This window comes from Fistularia commersonii, chromosome 12 (assembly GCF_037954325.1).
Source record: "Fistularia commersonii isolate RoL2024-O1a breed Wild chromosome 12, RoL_Fcom_v1.0, whole genome shotgun sequence".
Lineage (NCBI taxonomy): Eukaryota > Metazoa > Chordata > Actinopteri > Syngnathiformes > Fistulariidae > Fistularia > Fistularia commersonii.
Genome location: NC_141295.1, coordinates 19,764,640 through 19,784,334, shown reverse-complemented (window position 1 = coordinate 19,784,334; position 19,695 = coordinate 19,764,640). Strand labels below are relative to the sequence as shown.

Genomic DNA, 19,695 nt, shown 5'->3' with positions numbered 1-19,695 from the left:
CGTAGGAGAGCCGCAATCCAGCCCAAACTAAGGGCTTGACAGACGGTTGACTCGTCACCGAGGAAGCTGATCTTTGCCAGCGCTAATTAGCTGCGGTGTGTCTGAACCCGAGTGCTCTTATTGACTCTCGCCGCCAGAACCGTGACGTCCTGCCGGCTCTTCTCAACTTGTAATCCCAGGTATACCTGGAGGGCCTTCGTTGAGATTTGGCAGAAAGCGAAGGTTCCTGCGATGGCGGGAGCGGCCAAATTGAATAACTTCTGGTTTTGATATCCAGCCAAAACACGGGAGAATCACGCCAAAGAAATGAGCCCGATGGAATGATTACGGGTGAAAGGACGAGAGACTGACGAAGCTCAGGGATCCGAAAACCTGCCCGGCGGAGCGGCCTTAAGGTAGGGGTTCACATCCTGATGGCGACGGAGTCCAGGACGGATGTTCTCTGGGACCGAAGGATAAGGAAGCGGTCAAAGGGCAACATCTGCGTTGGCAGAACGTTCTCGGAGTCCTGAGCAGACGGTACGGGATCCCTGGAAATGGATGCGAGAAGCCCACGACCGCATGGCAGTCATTACAGTTAAATCGGGTTTCAATCAACCAAAAATATTTGCCTCGGTCCGTCGTCTGGAAGAAATCACTTCTGCGCTCGGCGGATGACCGCAGCTTGTTCCTGTCCCTTTGTGGAGCCATCAAAGAAAAGTTCCTCTGAAATGCTCTTCAATAATGGCAGGCTGAGACAAACCCAGCCTGCTATAATTGCTTATAGATGCATCATTAACATCTTCGTCATCTTCACCATCGGGGCGGCTGCTTTTGTCATTTTCATCCCGGACTTATTAATGTGCTGCGGAGAGTGAAGATGAGAAGGAAAAGAAATGTCCTGTCAAAATGAAGCTCTCAGTGGAGGCACCGCATGAGCGCCATGTACTTACTATTATTTTTATTACCACTATCATGATACAGTGTCTAAACGGTCCTCAGCTTGACGGCAGAGGAAATCTGTGCGGGGCCGTGGAAGCGGTGGCCTCTGGTTCCCAGTCGTCTCATCGTATCTCCAGACGCCTGGAGCTCAGCTGGTAGAGCAGGGCCGTCCCTCCGATCGGAAGGTCGGCGGTTCGATTTCCGCCGAAGCGTCCTCGGGCGACGCACTGAACTCTCGATGGGCAGCTCTGCCGCCATCGCTTTGTGAGGGTTTGAACGGGTGAAGTTGAGACGTTTCCCATCGGTCCTCTTTTTTTATATCGCAGCCAATCTCATCGACGTGCTGAAAGTCCTGGAGCTGTCGGAGGACATGGAGGGCGTGTCGCTGGAGTCCGGCCTCTGCACGAGCAGGACGGGCAGAGAGGAGACGGATCTGTCCTTCAAGATCAACAAGAAGATCCAGCTGAGCGCCCCGACCAGGCAGCTGTTCCCCGGTAAAGCCTCGGCGGCGCCGCCGGCTCCCGTGTTGTGGAACCGCGGCCTTTAACCGGAGTCTCACCTGCGTTTTCCTCCTCCAGAGGCGCCGTTTCCTGCTAATTTCTCAGTGATGACGACGTTCAGAGCTGCAAAAGGTTCCCAGGTGTTTCTCCTGTCCCTTTACGACTCTCAGGTAGGTCCCACAGAACACCTCAGACCTACTGCTGGAACAAGTAGACTTATGGCTTCCAACTTTGTATTATTTTCTGCGGGGAAGGTTCCTGGTGGTAGAAGGTCAGTAGCACTGATCGGCCCACTGCTCGCGGTGCTTTCAGTCCAGACCGGTCCAATCTTATGTCCAAGGGAAGAGTTCTCTGAAGACCCGGTCCATGCAGACCCGGTCTGGACCAGGCTGTGTAAGATGGTCTCCGGAAACCAACCGTTCGAGCGCCTCGACCGGAGCCGAGAGGCAAGACAGGAGGACGAGGACGGGCGCTCATGAAGCGCTGCGATGATCAATGTTCACATTCATATCTATAATCATATTTATAACAATGTTTACATTCTTCTACCAGCACGTATCTCGATGCACCGGGGACAGCAAAGTAGGAATTTCACCGTACGGTGAAACCTGTTTCTACTCTGTACGTGACAATAAACACTTTGAATCTTGGATCTAATTGCTAATAGCAGTGGCGCTAACAGCTACATGCTAATAGCTGTAATGACACAATAATAACACAGTACTCCAGTCCCACAGCTCTAATGGAGAGGGATAATGAAAGCACCATAACCGCGTTGTTGTCCAAGTTTTAAAGTCACGTTACGAGCACAAAGGTCCCGCTGTTTTGTATCACAGGCAGCATGAAGGTCCACCTGAACCCTGGACCTGCAGCCTCCCTGCTGCCACAGCCACGCTGCTCATACATCTGATGCTCTCACCATGTCCTCCTTTAGACTAAGACCTCAGAAGGTGTCTGATTTGAGTTCTGATGAGATACAGAAGGGTTCCTTACTAAAGAGGGGTCCAGGTCTGGAGGCATCTGAACATGGCTTGGGATGAAGGGTGAACGTTTCCACAACCTCCTCACCCTCCCCTGGATTTCTCAAAATGTACTTCCTGCCGGTGATGTTTTGGTTTTTATTTTAGTCCCGCCTTTGACATCCCTTTTATCTGTCAATGGTGGAACATTCGCGGCACGCCGGGGTCCTGAAGGCATCTTCTGCAGGGAGAGTTGGGTTGGGTCGTGGAGCCCAACGTCTCTTCTGTTAGAAGAAGGGAAGCGTTGTGGATTCTTTGTGTGTCTGGGTTCCTCGGACGTTCTCATGGCCTCTGCTCTCGCCAGAACGAGAGTTTGAACCCAGTGAAGGAAATGAAACGGCATCTGCTCAATTCTCATGTTCTATCCTGGAGTTTGGTGTCCACCTTCTGCTTGTCTTCTCTCCCATCCCGTCATCTAACCACCTTCCTCCTCTCGGCTCCTGTCTTGGTGGCCTCAGGGCACGCAGCAGCTGGGCCTGGAGATCGGACGCTCGCCCGTTTTCCTGTACGAAGACCAGCGAGGCCAGCCCACCCCGGAGCTCTACCCCATCTTCAGAAGGGTCAACGTGGCCGACGGCAAGTGGGTAACACTCCACCCTGACACACACACACACACACATTCCCGGACGTCTTTGGAAAGCAGGTTTAACCTCGTCCCTCTGCCAGGTGGCACCGAGTGGCCTACAGCGTGGAGGGTCAGTCGGTGACCCTCTACCTGGACTGCGTCAGGACGGACACCCTGGACCTGCTCCGGGGTCACGACCCCGTGGTCAGCACGGACGGCGTCACCGTGTTTGGAACGCGGCTGCTGGATGAGGACGTGTTCGAGGTGGGAATACAAACCCGTGTGTGTGTGTGTGTGTGTGTGTGTGTGTGTGATTTATGTCCCACGCGCTGTTACCTAACCAGACCCGGAGCGGTGGAGCTGCAGGAGGCGGAGATGACGTTCCTGCTTGAAAGTCTCTCGTCTTTGAGCGAAAAACAAGACCGTCTGAACGGAGTGACACGTGAAGCCGCTCTTTTATTTGAAGTCGTCCCGTCGTCTTCGCTCTGAGAACTTTCCCTCACCTGTTGCTGCCTGTCGGACCATCGATCAGAGCGTGTCACGTGTCGTATTGCGTCGCCGCTCGGCGGCGCCATCTGGTGGCAGAATAGCAGAACCGCGCGTTCCCGACCGCTACATCTGGACGCCCCTTTAAGCCCAAATAGACAACAAAGATGTTCAGCTCGTCCACGTGTGGTTTCAAATGATTCGATGGAGGCTAAAAACGCTCTCGCAGATCTTCTCCACCCCGTGGGCCTTTGATGGGTTCCGCTTCCAGCGTGTGATGTCATCTTCCTCTGACCTTCCCTGGAAAGCGAGGTGGTCCATCTGTTTCTCCTCTGGATTCTGCTCCGCATTTGGATTTGGACTCCTCCTGGACTCCAGACCTCTGGAGGCGGTTAACGGCAGAGCGGCAACGGAGGGTCACTTTGATCAGGCGGAGCGGCGGGGAAACGAGACGGACGTCTATAAATCCTCACAATTAATGCATTCACGTGTGTGTGTGTGTGTGTGTGTGACAGGGTGAAATCCAGCAGCTGCTGATCGTGGACGACCCCGGGGCGGCGCAGACCTACTGCAGGGACTACATCCCCGACTGCCACGCAACCCTGCCCTACGACAACATCCTGCTGGAGGACCCGGAGGTGACGCCTCAGGATGGAACGCCACCTTCACCTTCATGTTTCAGACGTTCAACGCTCAAGCATTCGTTCACATTCACCCCCTCTTTTACACATCATGCAGACACACACACACACACACACACAGGCGTCCACTCATTCATTCACACCTTATAAAGAGACACACTCAGCCTCTCATTCACACATCCTATACAGACATTTGCATTCAAAACCATTCGCTGTCTAGGTAAAGGAATACACACACACACACACACACACACACACACACACACACACATACAGCGTGTGTGTGAGTTGTCTCCTGTGTTGAATGTCATAAATCCAGACATGGAAAAATAAGCGCGGTCGCCCTCGGGTCGCTCTTTTGTAACAGGATAGAGGAATGGCAGGTATGACGGGAGGACGGGCGCCTCCAGCTCCCAGAGAGAAAAAAACCCGGAGAGACGGGCTGAGAGGCGCCTGTCATATTATGGGATGTTTTCTCTCAGGACAGACAGGAGAGTGAAAGATTGCTCAGGAGCCTGAAAATGTCCGACTGTTCTCGGGTTTGGGCAGAGTGATTCCCCGGCTTTGGGCTCAGAGCTCCTGGGAGGAGCCTCCAGAACCTTCTCCCAGGTCCAACGTCACCCCCAAAAACCACTTCTCACCGTCGCTGCGCAGCTATCGGAGCTATCGAAGCTATCGAGCTATCGGAGCTATCGGAGCTATCGGAGCTATCGAGTTATCGGAGCTATCAGAGCTATCGGAGCTATCAGAGCTATCGGAGCTATCGGAGCTATCGAGCTATCGGAGCTATTGAGCTATGGAAGCTATTAAGCTATCAGAGCTATCAGAGCTATCGGAGCTATCAGAGCTATCGGAGCTATCAGAGCTATCGGAGCTATCGGAGCTATTGAGCTATCGGAGCTATTGGAGCTATCGAGCTATCGGAGCTATCGGAGCTATTGAGCTATGGAAGCTATTAAGCTATCAGAGCTATCGAGCTATCGGAGCTGTTGAGCTATCGAAGCTATTAAGCTATCAGAGCTATCGGAGCTATTGAGCTATCGAGTTATCAGAGCTATCGGAGCTATCGAAGCTATCGGAGCTATTGAGCTATCAGAGCTATTGAGCTATTGGAGCTATTGAGCTATCTGAGCTATTGGAGCTATCGAGCTATCGGAGCTATCGGAGCTATTAAGCTATCAGAGCTATCGGAGCTATTGAGCTATCGGCGCTATTGCAGCTATTGGAGCTATTGAGCTATCGTGCTATTGGAGCTATCGAGCTATCAGAGCTATCGGAGCCATCGGAGCCAACAGAGCTATTGAGCTATCAAACTATCAGAGCTATCAGAGTATCAGTAACCCATCAGTAACCTGGAGACGTGCCCTCGTCCATTTGTGTTCAAACGGTGTTGTGCTCCTGCAGCTGGAGAGGCCGGCCAAGAAGCAGGCGGTGCAGGAGTTTGAGGAGTTCGACTACAGCGACCTGTATGATGACTTCTCGGTTTCCACGGTGACGGCCGGCCCAAATATCACGGAGTACGAGGTGAGGCCTCGGCGGGAGGAAGGCCGTCGACGCCACGTCGAAACGTCCTCCTAAATCCATATCCTGTTGCCGTTCAGATCGTGGAGTACGAGGACTATGACAACGGGACAGATTACTACCACGTCAACGAGTACGAGGACGAGTACGACGAGCGCTTCGGGCCGGCGGAGCGGGAAGGAGACCTGACCCTCGACTCAGGGGTAAAAACAAGCCCACGGCGCTCGGGCCTGATTCTGGAAACCAGCGTGTTCAGAGCTTTCCTCTGTGTGCCTGCAGAACATACCGGAGAAAGGACAGAAGGGAGAGCCTGCATACCTGGGGCCGGTGAGGACACACACACACACACACACACACACACACACACACACTGTGGACGAAAATGTACAAAGGGAAAGCAGACGTATCAGAAAACTGGTGTATTCGTCAAATTGCGAGATCTTGCGTTGGTGAAGCGTCCACCTGCTCTGCAGCCGAAGTCTGACTGAGATTCATTTGCTGATTCTGGTGCCGATGGTGCAGCCCGGGTGGTTCAGGGCAGGACTGGATCCAGAAACCATCCTCGACCCGTCGCTCGCACATCATGTAGAACCAGACAAACATTTGCTCCCAGAGGAAACCGGCGATTTAACCCAGAGTTCTGCCGGAGGCGGAGCTCCGAGGCGGACCCGCCGGCAGGACGCGCTCTCTCATTGGCCGTTGTTATTTCGCGAGCCCTTTGTTGGGCGGCTCTCCGGTGAAGACCAGGCTCCTTCAGACCGGAGCCGGTCCGTCAGCGCAGACACTGATTGTCAGGTCCCGGATCGGTAATTCAGGGCCGAGCTGACATCGGTATGAGAGGTCGCCCTCAGACACGCCCTGTAAAGACATCCTGTTTTTCTTTATCTCTTGTTTCTCCAGGGAACGCAGATCGTGGGACCCCATGGACCGGCAGGACCGGAGGTTGGTGTTTGACGGCACGTGATCTTCAGGTAGACACCCAGGTTCACTCTGGTCACGACGCTGTGTGTGTGTGTGTGTGTGTGTGTGTGTGTGTGCAGGGAGAGTCGGGGCCTCCTGGAGTCACAGGAACCGTGGGACCTCGAGGAGACCCTGGAGAACCGGTCAGGACTCCCTTTGCTTCCCAAGTGATGGCGTCCTCCATGCGTCGGTGCATTTTTATCAGTTTCCCCTTCTGCCCCCTGCCAGGGCCCCCCGGGGCAGCCGGGTCTCAGCGGAGCCGACGGGATCCCCGGCCCCCCAGGGAACATCATGATCATACCGGTACCTGAAGACTCCTCTGAGTTGCCGGAGGCCTCGCAAGCTTGCAGTGACATTGTTATGACGGTTCTGTGGTCCCATTAACCCCGGCGAGCCCCCAGTCGCCCCCAGGGGCGCGAGATGTTTAAGTGAGGAGGGGCAGGAGGGCTGGGCGTCCGGGGGCCTGTTGAGGTCTGCACTCAGGCCCCTTCCTTTAGATTTGAGTTATCGCAGCCCGGCCAGCAGGAGGGGCAAGTCTTTAAAACCTCACAAAAGGTCAAAGCCACTCCTTCTCCTCCCAGCAGAAGCTCAAGGATCCTTATTTTTAATGTAACCGGTTTCTCAGTTTGTGGATCCGTTGATCGCGTCCGTGTCGAATCCCGTACCGTTCAGCCTTTTTCTGCAGGCCATGCAGAAAAATGGTCTTAAGATTTGCCGCTAACGACTCACCGGATGTGGACCTGTTGGTGTTCCTCAACCATCACCAAGGTCAAATTGTTGTGTCGGGGACAAGAAGTCGGATCATGGCTCTGAAAGGGATTGTGTGTGTGTGTGTGTGTGTGCAGTTCCAGTCGGGTGGAGATCCCAAGACAGGTGCGGTTGTGTCGGCGCAGGAAGCCCAGGCCCAGGCCATCCTGCAGCAGACCAAGGTACAGAACCTCTGGGGAACTTGTCCTGTGCTGAGGGTACATAGTGTCCTCCTGGAGAAAAGAAGGGTACAGGGGTTGTGGATGGAGGTAGTTTCACCTTCCAGGGTAAGAACCGGACCGTGCAGATGAGATTATCTGTTTCTAACCAAAGGCCAGGGTGTAAAGAAACCCTTGGGTTGTGAAAGAAACGCAGGTACCACTTTCACCGAGACCAACATCACATTTCAGCCTAAAGTACCCACTTGTGGTTTGTGCCGCCTGTGCTATTTCTCTCCAGTACATTTCACTTGTTCGGTTTATTTTTCGGATTCAAAGTCATGAATCCCACGTACGGGCAGGAGATGCCTCGTCTCAGATTTAGCTAAAGCTAATTTTTTATCCTTTTGTCCCCGGGTGGACCAATACTATACAGAAAAACAAATACAGGAGTGCAAATATAGCATTCTAACAAAGTACAAAGTGTACTGAGCAGAGACGCCGCAAAGCACAAAGAGCATAAATTAAGGGCCTTCATTTTACCCAGCGTGTTTCCTCAAAGTCCGTGTTAGTACGTGTGCTTCGCCCCATATATTTTTAAAATTGCCTGCTGGGGGAATGCAGTCGCTTGAGTTGGTGTTTAATTATGTAGAACTACAAGTGTGTGTGAGTGTCACTGTAAGGATGACTGTTCCTTAATCCCCTCACAGTTGGCCATGAAGGGACCTCCGGGGCCGCTGGGCCTGAGGGGCCGACCGGGGCCACTGGTGAGGCGCCTCAGTGATCCGCGTATCCGTCGGCCTCAAACCCATCAACGCCTCGATTTGCGTTGACCGTCGGCCTCTGCTGTTTGTTTTCCCCCAGGGTGCGCCAGGACCCGGGGGGTTGAAGGGAAGCAATGGGGAAATGGGTCCAACGGTAAGTTGTGTAATGATGTGTTCAGATGCTCGCAAAGAAATAAGTCAGTGTTGTGTCACAACATCTGGTACAGAAAAAGTTCTACATATCACAGTATCATCAGCATAATGTGTCACCTGCGTTGAACCGTCATGGACGAACCCTGAGCACCCGGGAGCAGCCGGGGGTTCCGTATCTTGTCTAGCGACACTTTCACGGGCGAGGAGGAGCTCGGCCATCGAACCGGGAACGCTCGGTTCAAGATGGCCGCCAACCACCAGGGAGCACCTGTTCGCCACTTTCCGCTCAAGCTGTCTGACATTAGTTTGATTTAATACGTCCTATTTTATACACAGTGTTTATACATTTATATGAATCGGTTCATCATTTGCCAATTATTTTGGAAGGAATCCTTTCATGTGCAGTTTCATGGAATGATAAGGATGTTCTCCGGCTCCTCAGGGGCCTCCAGGACCGCCAGGCATCCCAGGTCAGAGTGGACGGCCCGGGAAGAGGGTGCGTCTCCGGAGTGAAGTTCCTCCAGCAGAAGAGCCTCCCGCCAGAGGACATACTGAACTTTTCTGTGCTTCCTCTCAGGGTCGAGGGGGTGCGGACGGGGGACGCGGTGAAATCGGCGAGACCGGAGCAAAGGTGAGGAACGACCTCCGTCGAGGCCACGCCGATCAGCGACGTCCCACTGGCCGGTTTTACACCGTGAGCCGTGTCCTTGTCTTCCCAGGGCGATCGAGGGTTCGACGGCTTGCCGGGTCTCCCCGGAAACAAAGGACACAAAGTAAGTCGGCGGGCTTGTTGGGGTCTGTCCTAGCAAGCCGCCGCTCGGGGCGTAACCGCTATCCTTGTGCTCTCCCAGGGGGAGAGGGGGAAGCCAGGACCTGCAGGCCCTGCAGGAGAGCCTGGAGAAAAGGTGAGAAGATGTGGCTTCAACATCTGTGCCGGTGTTCTGCGCATGGTGAGCTTTGTTTGATCCGGATCTTCTGCACAGGGCTCTGAGGGACCCTCCGGACCAAGAGGACAGCCGGGTGACGCTGTGAGTGTTTTCAAACACACCAATTCCTCTTCTTGTTCAAGCCTATCAGGACTTTTGAGGGGCGACGAAGGTGCCACGATTGTCATTCAAAGTGAGAGCGGTGGCGCCAGAGGCCGGACCTCCGCCGCGTCCCGGAGCCATGTCCGACCGAAGCGCTTGTCCAGACGATGATCAAAGGTGGAGCAGATATAAGATTTACACAGAGGTCCGACATCAGAGAAAAAGAATTCCAACATCAGAGAAGCCTTGGTTCATCTCATCTGAGCCGACTGGGAGGCTTGAGAGGTTGCCGTGGTAACTGCATCAGAAAGGCATACCTCCCGACCCCTTGTTTTCACGTTGCAAAAAGACCAGTGTTTGCGGGATACGGCGAGTGAAATTTGGATTTAACGTCCGTTAAAGACGGCGTGCCCATCGGGGCCGTGATTCTCCAAGCAGATACAGATTTCATTCAATCTTTTCCTTTCCCGTCGCCGCGAAGGGAACTCATCGTCCCCGTCTCGCTGCACCCCGGGGTCCAGAGCGCGCGGCGCGGTTTTCGTCCAAAACCGAAAACCCAAATGAAGTTCTTCGCCTGAATGTCGTCCCAAGCGGTGGCCCGTCAGCCCACGCTGGGGGAACACGGTTGATGCACAAGGCCGGGGTGGGTGGTGGCCGGGGGCCACGGCGGTGAGCCATGGTGGCGACCGGACCACCATGGTGAACCCTGGTGATCACCGTGGTGACCGGTCACCAAGGTGATGACCGGCTTTCAGGCTAGTTGTAAATGTTGACGTGCTGTTCCAAGTCCAACAAGCGAAACCCAGCGTTCCTGCTGGTATCTTTCTGATTCACGGTTTCTAGATGTTCACCTGGTGAAGCCATGGCTGCTCACTCTCACCAAGTCATCAGTGTTTTTCTGCAAGTTTAACATTAAAAATGCCGGAATAAAAGTCTTGAAACAAAAAGGCACTTCCAGAGAACTACATTTCCAAAAAACGCCTTGGTGTCGTGACAATGGATTTGATCCCGTTTCTCTGTGATGTTTATCTTCCAGGGTTCCAGAGGTCTTAATGGACCCAGAGGTCGACCTGGACCCCTGGGACAGCCTGTGAGTGCACACACACACACGCACACACACACACACACACACACACACACACACAGAGTTGATATGATGTCTGAATCTATTGATTTTTTTGCCTCATCATCATATTTTGAGTGTGAGCACGAGTGTTAAGTAAGTTAAAAGCGAACGGCGGTGAGGAAACGTGACTGGCTGCCATCATTCGGCGTGGCGCGTCCAAACACACGCGTCCCCCTCCTGGTTTGCATAACCTGGTAGAAACACAGCTCGGCGCTCGATGTGATGGGATGACAGACGAGGAAGCGCCCTCGCCCTCTTTGCGCTCCCAGGGAAAGTTTGGGAGTGAACCTTTATTAGAAATATGAGTTTCACATGTAAGAAATGGGAGAAACGATTAGGGCGAGAAGGTTCCCGGTCGGGTGCCGAATTCAGTTTGAATTCAGACGCATGAATTTGTTGTTCGCATAGAGAAGAGACACTTGCCATCTTTCGAGCGTCTCCTAGCAACGAAATGTGCTGGAATGACATCACAGTTATTTATCGAGGGCCTTAAAAGCCCTTGGAAAGTGAGCTTACTCACGGAAATGTGCTGTTTTCGGAGATCCGGCCCACGAGGCCGAGGCTCGGCATCAAATCGGTTTAATCATCATCGTGACCGAACAATTATCCCGTCCTATTCTTCAGCTCAAAACATTTAAGGGAGGCGCTAATGGCAGTTGATGTTATATTTCTAAGGGTCTTGCGTGCGAACTGAAGCCCAGAGCAGGGGCTTTCTGGGCCCGCCGGCAGCTCCCCGCTGGAGGGAGATCCACGGGGATCTGCTGAATCTGCGCCGAGTGGATTTGTTGTCAGCCTGCCATTTATGGACATTAAAAGAGGAAATAAAAGACTTTGAAAGGTCTCATTCCATCATCTGAAGGAGTTCTAAACAGCCCATGAGAGAGTCAAAGAATAATCCCCGTGTTAGTCATAAAGAGATGGAAACATCTCCTTGTGGCTTCCCAAAGTTGTTTTGTTGTAAGATTCAATTTCAGACAGTCATGAAAGCAGCCTGTTGGCATTAAAAGCTGTTCCTTTTCCGTACCTCCATTACATTACATTACATTACATTACATTGCATTTGGCAGACGCTTTTATCCAAAGCGACTTACAATAGAGGACATAAGGACTGCAAATAACACTTGCAAACACAAGATGCACAGGAAATATACAGAACAGTAAGACTGGGTTAGTGGGTTTTTTTTTTTTGACAAAGACATACACAAACACACACACACACACACACACACACTGCATAGCCTAACTTGGTGCCTAACCTGATCTGGGGCATCAGCGCAGTAAAAAGTCCTGAAAGAGAAAAGTATTTACCTGTTTCTTGAAGGTTGAGAGAGATGATGCTGGTCTTGTTGCTTCTGGAAGTTTGTTCCACCACTGAGGTAGTAGAACTGAGGACAGTTTTGCCTGAGATCGCTTAGACCGAGCAGAAGGTACTCCATCCCAAACCCCCAAATGGAGACGAGGCGGCTCTATTATCCCGTTGGTGTTCCCGTGGCGGTTGTGAGCGCGGTCGCAATAACTGTCCTCTTGATTCTCCTCGCAGGGCATTCGAGGGATTGATGGCGTTCAGGGATCCAAAGGAAACATAGTGAGTTTAGTTGGCGCTTGGAACGCTTTGACGACAATTCAGTTCCCATCTAATAACCTTCGGTTTGTCGCAGGGGGTCCCGGGAGACATCGGCGCACCTGGACAGCGAGGCAACCCTGGAATCCAGGTACGAGCCGCGGCCGAGCGACGCGCACGGTCCGGTTAGCTTTGACTCGGACGGTGACGTTGGCGTTCCTTCTCCTCGGCAGGGCTTCCCGGGTCCTCAGGGGTTAGTCGGGCTGCCGGGGGAGAAGGTAAGCGACCCGCCGGGTGAAGGTGTGCACGGTGAGCTTCGGCGGGCCGCACCGACCCGCTGATGTTTGTTTGCAGGGGCCGCAAGGAAAGAAAGGGATGCAGGGATTACCTGGAAACGACGGCCCCCCGGTAAGCACGCGCATGTTTGCGCTTTCGAGCGTCCGGTGACGGGAAGCGTTCCCGTCGCCTTCATCCCAACACCGAGCATCTCGGCTGCACGCCGACCGCCCGAGTGATCCGGTCCTCTCGTCAACAGGGTCACCCAGGGAGGGAAGGCACTCCGGGCGAGAAAGGAATGCCGGTAAGTCGGCGTCTGTTGACAGAGGATTTATGTCGGGGTAGCAGTCGGCGGGCTGGTTTATGAAGAAGACAGAGATTTTGTTGCATCTTAAACAAAGGCAGCGTGAATCTCGCCGCTTTAGAAAACGGACACCCAAGTGTTCTCGACAGTAATTAAAATCATCTCTGCGGGTTCCGCTTCCCGAAGTCATCTTCACACCAACGCCGCCCTCTTCATCTCCATGTTTGTTTTGTTCCGTCACGTTTACCGCCGGTCGCCGCTGATGTAACGCCCGCAGCCTCTAATTGATCTGATCTAATTTTCCAGTCTTTGTCTGACACGGCACATCCGACACATGGATCTGACAACTCTGACCATCCACGCATACAAATGCACTTTGGTGTTGACGATACGAGTCCGAACAGAATTCCTTCAAGCGGCAGCTTTAACACGATGCAGGGCTCTGCACCGGAGGCTCCCCGCCCCTCCGTGCACGTCCATAGGTAGCCTCGGGCAACGCGCCGATCCTCGCAGGGTGCGGATCCGAGCAGGCATTAACTACAACAAACATGACATTGATCGAGTCGGGCACGTCGTAAAAAGAAGGAGCGTCGGCGCCACCGTGTTGCTAAGTGTTCTCCTGAGGCGGCGGTGTGAGCGGGCGGGTCGATGGCGCCGTACAACCGGTCCGACCGACTTGAAAGTGAAGCGGGTGAGGTTGTTTTCTTGGGTTACCTGAACTTAAGCCTATTAAACGCACGCATCCATTTCTAGGGTCCCACAGGAGTGCAGGGGCCTGTCGGATACCCGGGCCAACGGGGGGTTAAGGTAGGACATGTCACATGTTCTTGCTCAGCCTTGTTTCCACCAGACTGCTCCTTCACACTGACCTACAACCAGGGGAGGAGATGCCTCGGCTTCCCACCCGTAAAATGATAGGCTACATGACCTCTGCAAGTCACAAGTCTCAAAGTGTTACTGGTAGTGGTGGTAGTCGTAGTTGTAGTAGGTCTGTAAGAACTCACCCTGACATGCACATCGTGATTTGTCCAAGTCGCGAGGCCGGGGTAAAACTCCAGGTCATGAGACCGGAGTCCGAAACCTCTGAAACGGAAGAGGACGTTCCCTCGGTTCTGCGGCTGGGATTCGTTAGGCGGATTAACGGCCGAGCACACCTGTTCCTTCTTCCCAAAACTATTGTGGCGACGTAACGGAGCAGATGTTGTTGTTCATGCCATGCAGATGTTTGACGTCTCCACTGGCAGCCGTTTGGTTTCCCGTCAACGCCAGTTAGCCTTTTATTACGATACCGTCTTGTCGATAGTCAGTCGTAATGTCGATTCGATTTTCCGGCTCTCAAGTCACTGGTTTTGCCTGGCAGGGTGCGGATGGAATCAGGGGACTGAAGGGCAGCAAAGGGGAGAAGGTGAGAGAGGCGTCACCTTCACGATCTGGTCTCGTACCAAACGCTCGCTCGCCGTCCTCAACCTCACCGCCTCCTCCGCTACCTCCTCCGCTAATCCCGATGTTCTGCAGGGAGAGGACGGTTTTCCGGGGGCAAAGGGGGAGATGGGCGCCAAAGGGGACCTCGGGGACAACGGGGCCACGGGTGGCCGAGGAGAGGACGGCCCAGAGGGACCCAAAGGCCAGATGGGTCCTCAGGGGGAACCTGGCTCCTCCGGCATCTCCGGAGAGAAGGTACAATTCGGCTCGGCGCAAACAAGCGCTCAAGTGCAGGCGTAACGGCCGGTGTGAATGAAGCCTCTCACTGTGTCCTCCAGGGTAAACTGGGAGTACCGGGCCTGCCGGGATATCCAGGACGGCAGGGACCGAAGGTAAAGCTGAAACCACGACAGAAACACAGGGAAAAGGCTGCTTTCTGCCAAAAACCCTCCGCAACCAGATGGCGCCCGGACCGCCGTCCTTCTCGGACATCCTGGCGGATCCTTTCTCCTCTCCTGGCAAATGAGTTCCGCTGAAAAACTAACGCGGCAATGAGCACAACCGCTAACGTAAGGCTAGCGCCCATCGTTCGATTGTCACAGAGATATTTGGGATCCGGGAGAAGTGGCTTCGCAAATCTGTAAACGGATTATAACCCGATGGCGGATTATTTGATGGAATCATCAAAGTTTGTAAGGTTTGGCGCAGAGAAAATACGGTTAGCGGGGTTAGCCAAAAGGTTTCCACGCTTGTAGATGGAAGCGTCGACCCCTGGAAGTTAATCCAAGAAGGAGGGACAGAAATGCAGATCAATAAATCGATAGAGGCTTTAGATACCTCCTGATCGGTGACTGTCCGTCTGGTCTCCAGGGCTCCGATGGATTCCCCGGCTCGCTGGGAGCTCCGGGCGAGAAAGGGAAGAAAGTGAGTGCAATTTGTTTGTTCTTCTTGTTATTTGAATGTTGTTTTATTTTTTGTTATTTGGTTGTTTGGAGCTCCGTCTCCTTCTTCTGACGTCCTTCTCCGTGTCTCCTCACCCAGGGGCCGTCGGGGCAGCCGGGCAGCGCCGGCCAGAGGGGCCCCAACGTGAGTCCACATCACAACACACTCCGTCATTGGAGGCTACTTCTAATGTCCTCCTGTATATATATGTATTTTGTATGTGTGTGTGTGTGTGTGTGTGTGTGTGTGTGTGTGTGTGTGTGTGTGTGAGTGAGTGTCCTCATGTGTTTCATGTTTATCTCCAAATATAACGTGAACCGACCTGCTTCCATGGTCAGATGTGTTGTGACACATCTCAAATGACAAGGGTTCTCTGAGTGGAGCTCCATCTCCTGTGAGATGTTTGTCACATTTGAAATGAAATATGTATGTTTAGTTTTGACTGGTGGATCATTTAGGAGTTGGAGAAGATGACCTTTTTTGTCAGGATTTGTTGAACTTGCAGAGAGCGATGGAGGTCAGAAGGCAGGTGTGAATGGGAGCGACGTGGACGACTGGAAGGGGAGAAATGCGAGCGAGAAGGTCGGGATGGGTGGAGAAGCTTCTCAGGGGTGATGAAGAGTGTGGAAGGAAAGGTGAAGGTGGAGAGGATGAGCAGCCTCGGTGTCTGGTACGAGACGATGAGGAGAAGATGTTCTGGAGATAAAGTCACACTGACATGGTTTGGACGCAGGGATGGAGAAGATCTGGGGAGAAGGATGCTGAGGTTGGAGGAGGTCTGGAGGAAGACCTGAGAGGAGGTTCATGGATGGAGGACAGGATGTTAGATGGTGTGAGAGGAGAGGGTTCGATGGAGGGAGATGTTTGGCTTTGGAGACTCCTGGAAGAAGCTGCCTGATGGAGGAGAGGAGCTGAAGTGAAGCCTCTCGCTGCGTCTTTATGGTCCAGATGAGCTGGTAGTGTCTCTAGAGTGCCAGATGTCTTCTGCCATGTTCTCCTTTGGCTTTGGAGGGAAGCGTCCTGAAGTCACTCGTGCCCGAACGTGCACGGAGCTCCCAGCGTTCTCCTCTTCTGTGCTCACGATGTCTGAAAGCAGTGTGTTAGCAGGAGGACTTCTCTTCTCGTGCACGGTCGCTGTGCAACATCTGCCTCCTGACGTCAGCGTCAGGTTGTCTTCAGCAGAGCTGAAGGTCCACTGGTTCAGAGAGGCGCTTGTTGCCTCGCAGCCAGAAGGTTCCTGGTTGGATTTGGACGGGAGGCCTCTGTGCGGAGCCTCCATGTTCTCCAGGTGTCTGCGTGGGGTTCCTCGGGGTTCCTCACGCAGACCAAACACATGCAGGAGGTTCATCGGGAGCTTCCAGCTCCACATTACAGGACAGCTGGAATGAAGGAATGAATGAATGAATGAACCTGTGATTTCATTTTGCCTCCGACTCGTATCTCCACATCTGAACAGTTGCTTCGGTGGAAAGAGAATTTTTGGACGAGTGTTCTGAAAAAGTGTTTTCATGGAAGTCCTTCTGTTATAACTTATTGTAGATGAAAGTAAAGTCCAGAATAAACTTAGAACAAGCACTAATAAAGAATCTGGAAAATCTGAGCCTTGCTGAGCCCAGGCTGCCGCCTGAGCTCCACAGTCCTGGTCCCACCTTCTCCGACCTCACGCCTTTCCTCCCCTGCAGGGAGCGCGAGGCGCCAGGGGGGCCAAGGGGCCGACGGGGAAACCCGGAGAAAAGGTCAGGCCGTTCCCCCTCTTTTTGAGCCATCAGCAGCCAATCAAACGTGCCGCTGACATGTCGCCTTCTTCTGCTGGACGTCCACAGGGCGCCTCGGGACACGACGGACCTCCGGGGTCTCCAGGGGAGCGGGTAAGGACCCGTGTTGGCGTGAATAGTCACATACTCATACATGCGTGACGTGCCGGTCGATCATTTCTATCCGCTGATTTGCCAGGGACCTCAAGGACCACACGGGCGCAGCGGAGAACCAGGACCTAAAGGCTCCACCGTGAGTGAGGAAGCAGTGATTCCAACTAGCGCAGGTATAAAATACTGTCCGTGCACTCCGAGTCGCCGGGCGAGGCATCTCATAGCATCAGCGTTCATCAGCTGGTGAGGCGGATGCAAGGCGCCGCGGCCGCGCACAGGAACCAATCAGGAGCAAGGGGTGCAACAAAGGGAGTCATCTGAAAGGTACCGCCGCAGTTTGTCCTGGAGAATCAGATTTCCTGTTTTCGCAGAGGACGACGGCCCCCTTATCTGATCTCCGGAAGTCAGGGCAGGAAAACGAATTATTGGGGGTTGTTTTTATGCGGCGGCGCTGAGATTTAGCAGACATTGTGTCGCGGCGGCGCCGAGATCAAAGGTTGTGTTTCGCCCCGCTGTGATCTGCGATGTTTTCGGTTTCCAGCTTCAGTGATGAAGGAATGGCGAGCGCGGCGGCAGGAGACGCTTGGCGCATACAGATGCGGCGACTTTGACTGCCTTACCAATAGGATGGGACGGGGCTGGAAACAAATAAAATCGAGATATTATGGGCTGTTCTGTCCTGGTTTGTCACGTTCGTTATCGATGTGGCGCAGCGGTTAGCGCTTCGACGCTTCCGGATGCAAAAACATCACGTCACGGAAAAAGCCCCAAAAGACTCGTGACAAATCACAGAGAATCCCAAGCTCATGTTCAGAGGATTTTGGGTCCGGCCTGAGGAACGGTTGATGGAAGCTCAGAATGGAAAAGCACGAACGGGCAGATCAGCGGAAACGTCTGGTTCTATGAACGGACGGGGCTTAGTTATGAATACTTATGGACAAATATGGCCATTTCACTCTGCTTTGATTGGGAAAACCAAACCGCTCCAACGCCTTGGACATTCAGCGCAGTCAACACTGACTCCATGGGACGCTTCTGAGGGGTTAAACATGGTGTCCATCGCTTCATTCGTGGTTCATGGATTGTTACCTGGTGTGAGGCAGGGTTCCCTCTGGGCCGCTGGATGACTGAGCATACAACTATTCACACCTTCATGCACACCTCAAGTAGAGGTATCCAGCAATTCACTCTCCCCTAGAGAAGGAAAAGGTCCTATTTTCCCGTTGTCCCAGAAGTATTCTCACATCCAAATACGTGAATGGAGCAGCAGGTTAAGTTACCGGTGTGTTTGTGTGCTTCCTTCAGGGTCCTGCGGGGAAGGATGGACTTCCGGGCCACCCCGGTCAGAGAGGGGAGCCGGTGAGCGGGGAAAAAAAAAACAATCAATACATTTTGGATTGATGAGGCACAAAATGTGTGGATTTGTTTGGCGTCAGTGTGAAGAAGATGTCACGGTTCTTCTTCCCGCAGGGATTCCAAGGGAAGACCGGACCTCCGGGACCCTCGGGGGTCGTGGGGCCACAGGTGAGAGAACGGAGCTTTGCAAAGTCGCCCCTGGACTTAATGCTTGATCAGTTATTTGACCAAATTGCTCGGGTGTCTTGTAGGGTAAATCTGGCGAGCCCGGCCCGACAGGGGACCGAGGGCACCCGGGGGCGCCGGGGGTTCCTGGAGAGCACGGCTTGCCTGGAACAGCGGGGAAAGAAGGTGGCAAGGTGGGGTCTCCAAGTTCATTCGTGTTCCTGTTGTGTGCAAGTGGTGGCTTACATCACTGTTTTCCCCTTCAGGGCGATCCGGGTTTACCCGGGACATCTGGGAAGAACGGACCTCCGGGCCTGAAAGGATTCCGAGGCAGCAGAGGAGCCCCGGGAGTTATGGTAGCAGATACGGGAGCACACAACCCTCGCCAGCAGAGGATTCAGGACTCCCTAAGACTGTACCCCTTCTGTCTCTGCAGGGCCCCCCCGGTCTGAAAGGAGGAGCAGGACCCAGTGGACTTGCTGGAGCTAGCGTGAGTTCCCCTTCCAGGTTCATGTTCATGATGTGTTTGTTGTTTGTCAAGCGCTAGCATATTTCCGCAGCTGTGCGGTGATGGCAGCGTTTTACAGCCCATCCAGTCGAAGCCCAGCGATCGGCCCCAGCACACGCCTTAAAAATGACATTTTAATTGGCTGCCATTTTAAAATCAAACCGCTCCCGGGCATGTGTAGGCCCTCCACATGTTTTATTCGCCCATCTTTCATCTTTACTGTGCAGTAAAACTATTTGGTTTGCAGGGGCCGACAGGTGAGCGGGGGCCTCCGGGATCGGCCGGCGCCATTGGACAGCCTGGACGGGCGGGGCCCATCGGTGGACCGGGACCAATGGGGGAGAAGGGCGAGCCTGTAATAACGATACCTTCACTCTTCGTCGATTCGCGGCGTTCCTTCTTCTACCTGCTCTCCGCCTAGTTTTGTGAGTTCGCCTCGTGACGTTGAACACCTTTGTCTCCCAGGGAGAGAAGGGCCCGATTGGACCTGCAGGCCAGGATGGCGATCAAGGACCCGTAGGCATGCTCGGGGCCACGGGCCCCACGGGGCCCGCTGGGGACGACGGCGACAAGGTGCTCTTTGTGCGTCCGTGAGCGAGAGGCGATGCGACATTGTGTGCTGATTGTGCGCCTCTGCCTGCAGGGGGAACAAGGAGGACCCGGGCAGAAAGGCAGCAAAGGAGACAAGGGAGAAGCTGTGAGTG

General features: G+C 53.6%; 1 protein-coding gene across 1 annotated transcript in view; it reads left to right on the top strand.

Moving 5' to 3' along the window:
- The window catches only part of LOC147229115 (uncharacterized), a 42,974-nt gene that overhangs the window by 12,614 nt on the left and 10,665 nt on the right, over positions 1 to 19,695 (top strand). Inside the window, exons 2-43 of the mRNA XM_086157625.1 lie at positions 1,248 to 1,415; positions 1,500 to 1,591; positions 2,899 to 3,020; positions 3,107 to 3,269; positions 4,007 to 4,129; positions 5,537 to 5,656; positions 5,734 to 5,856; positions 5,933 to 5,980; positions 6,554 to 6,595; positions 6,694 to 6,756; positions 6,842 to 6,916; positions 7,459 to 7,542; positions 8,229 to 8,285; positions 8,383 to 8,436; positions 8,878 to 8,931; positions 9,013 to 9,066; positions 9,155 to 9,208; positions 9,287 to 9,340; positions 9,419 to 9,463; positions 10,500 to 10,553; positions 12,130 to 12,174; positions 12,248 to 12,301; positions 12,384 to 12,428; positions 12,505 to 12,558; positions 12,686 to 12,730; positions 13,484 to 13,537; positions 14,091 to 14,135; positions 14,246 to 14,407; positions 14,491 to 14,544; positions 15,023 to 15,076; positions 15,194 to 15,238; positions 16,777 to 16,830; positions 16,918 to 16,962; positions 17,048 to 17,101; positions 18,268 to 18,321; positions 18,433 to 18,486; positions 18,570 to 18,677; positions 18,750 to 18,839; positions 18,920 to 18,973; positions 19,239 to 19,346; positions 19,457 to 19,564; positions 19,635 to 19,688. Coding sequence (XP_086013751.1) covers positions 1,248 to 1,415; positions 1,500 to 1,591; positions 2,899 to 3,020; positions 3,107 to 3,269; positions 4,007 to 4,129; positions 5,537 to 5,656; positions 5,734 to 5,856; positions 5,933 to 5,980; positions 6,554 to 6,595; positions 6,694 to 6,756; positions 6,842 to 6,916; positions 7,459 to 7,542; positions 8,229 to 8,285; positions 8,383 to 8,436; positions 8,878 to 8,931; positions 9,013 to 9,066; positions 9,155 to 9,208; positions 9,287 to 9,340; positions 9,419 to 9,463; positions 10,500 to 10,553; positions 12,130 to 12,174; positions 12,248 to 12,301; positions 12,384 to 12,428; positions 12,505 to 12,558; positions 12,686 to 12,730; positions 13,484 to 13,537; positions 14,091 to 14,135; positions 14,246 to 14,407; positions 14,491 to 14,544; positions 15,023 to 15,076; positions 15,194 to 15,238; positions 16,777 to 16,830; positions 16,918 to 16,962; positions 17,048 to 17,101; positions 18,268 to 18,321; positions 18,433 to 18,486; positions 18,570 to 18,677; positions 18,750 to 18,839; positions 18,920 to 18,973; positions 19,239 to 19,346; positions 19,457 to 19,564; positions 19,635 to 19,688 — 3,089 coding nt within the window. The remainder of the gene's footprint in view (positions 1 to 1,247; positions 1,416 to 1,499; positions 1,592 to 2,898; positions 3,021 to 3,106; positions 3,270 to 4,006; positions 4,130 to 5,536; positions 5,657 to 5,733; positions 5,857 to 5,932; positions 5,981 to 6,553; positions 6,596 to 6,693; positions 6,757 to 6,841; positions 6,917 to 7,458; positions 7,543 to 8,228; positions 8,286 to 8,382; positions 8,437 to 8,877; positions 8,932 to 9,012; positions 9,067 to 9,154; positions 9,209 to 9,286; positions 9,341 to 9,418; positions 9,464 to 10,499; positions 10,554 to 12,129; positions 12,175 to 12,247; positions 12,302 to 12,383; positions 12,429 to 12,504; positions 12,559 to 12,685; positions 12,731 to 13,483; positions 13,538 to 14,090; positions 14,136 to 14,245; positions 14,408 to 14,490; positions 14,545 to 15,022; positions 15,077 to 15,193; positions 15,239 to 16,776; positions 16,831 to 16,917; positions 16,963 to 17,047; positions 17,102 to 18,267; positions 18,322 to 18,432; positions 18,487 to 18,569; positions 18,678 to 18,749; positions 18,840 to 18,919; positions 18,974 to 19,238; positions 19,347 to 19,456; positions 19,565 to 19,634; positions 19,689 to 19,695) is intronic.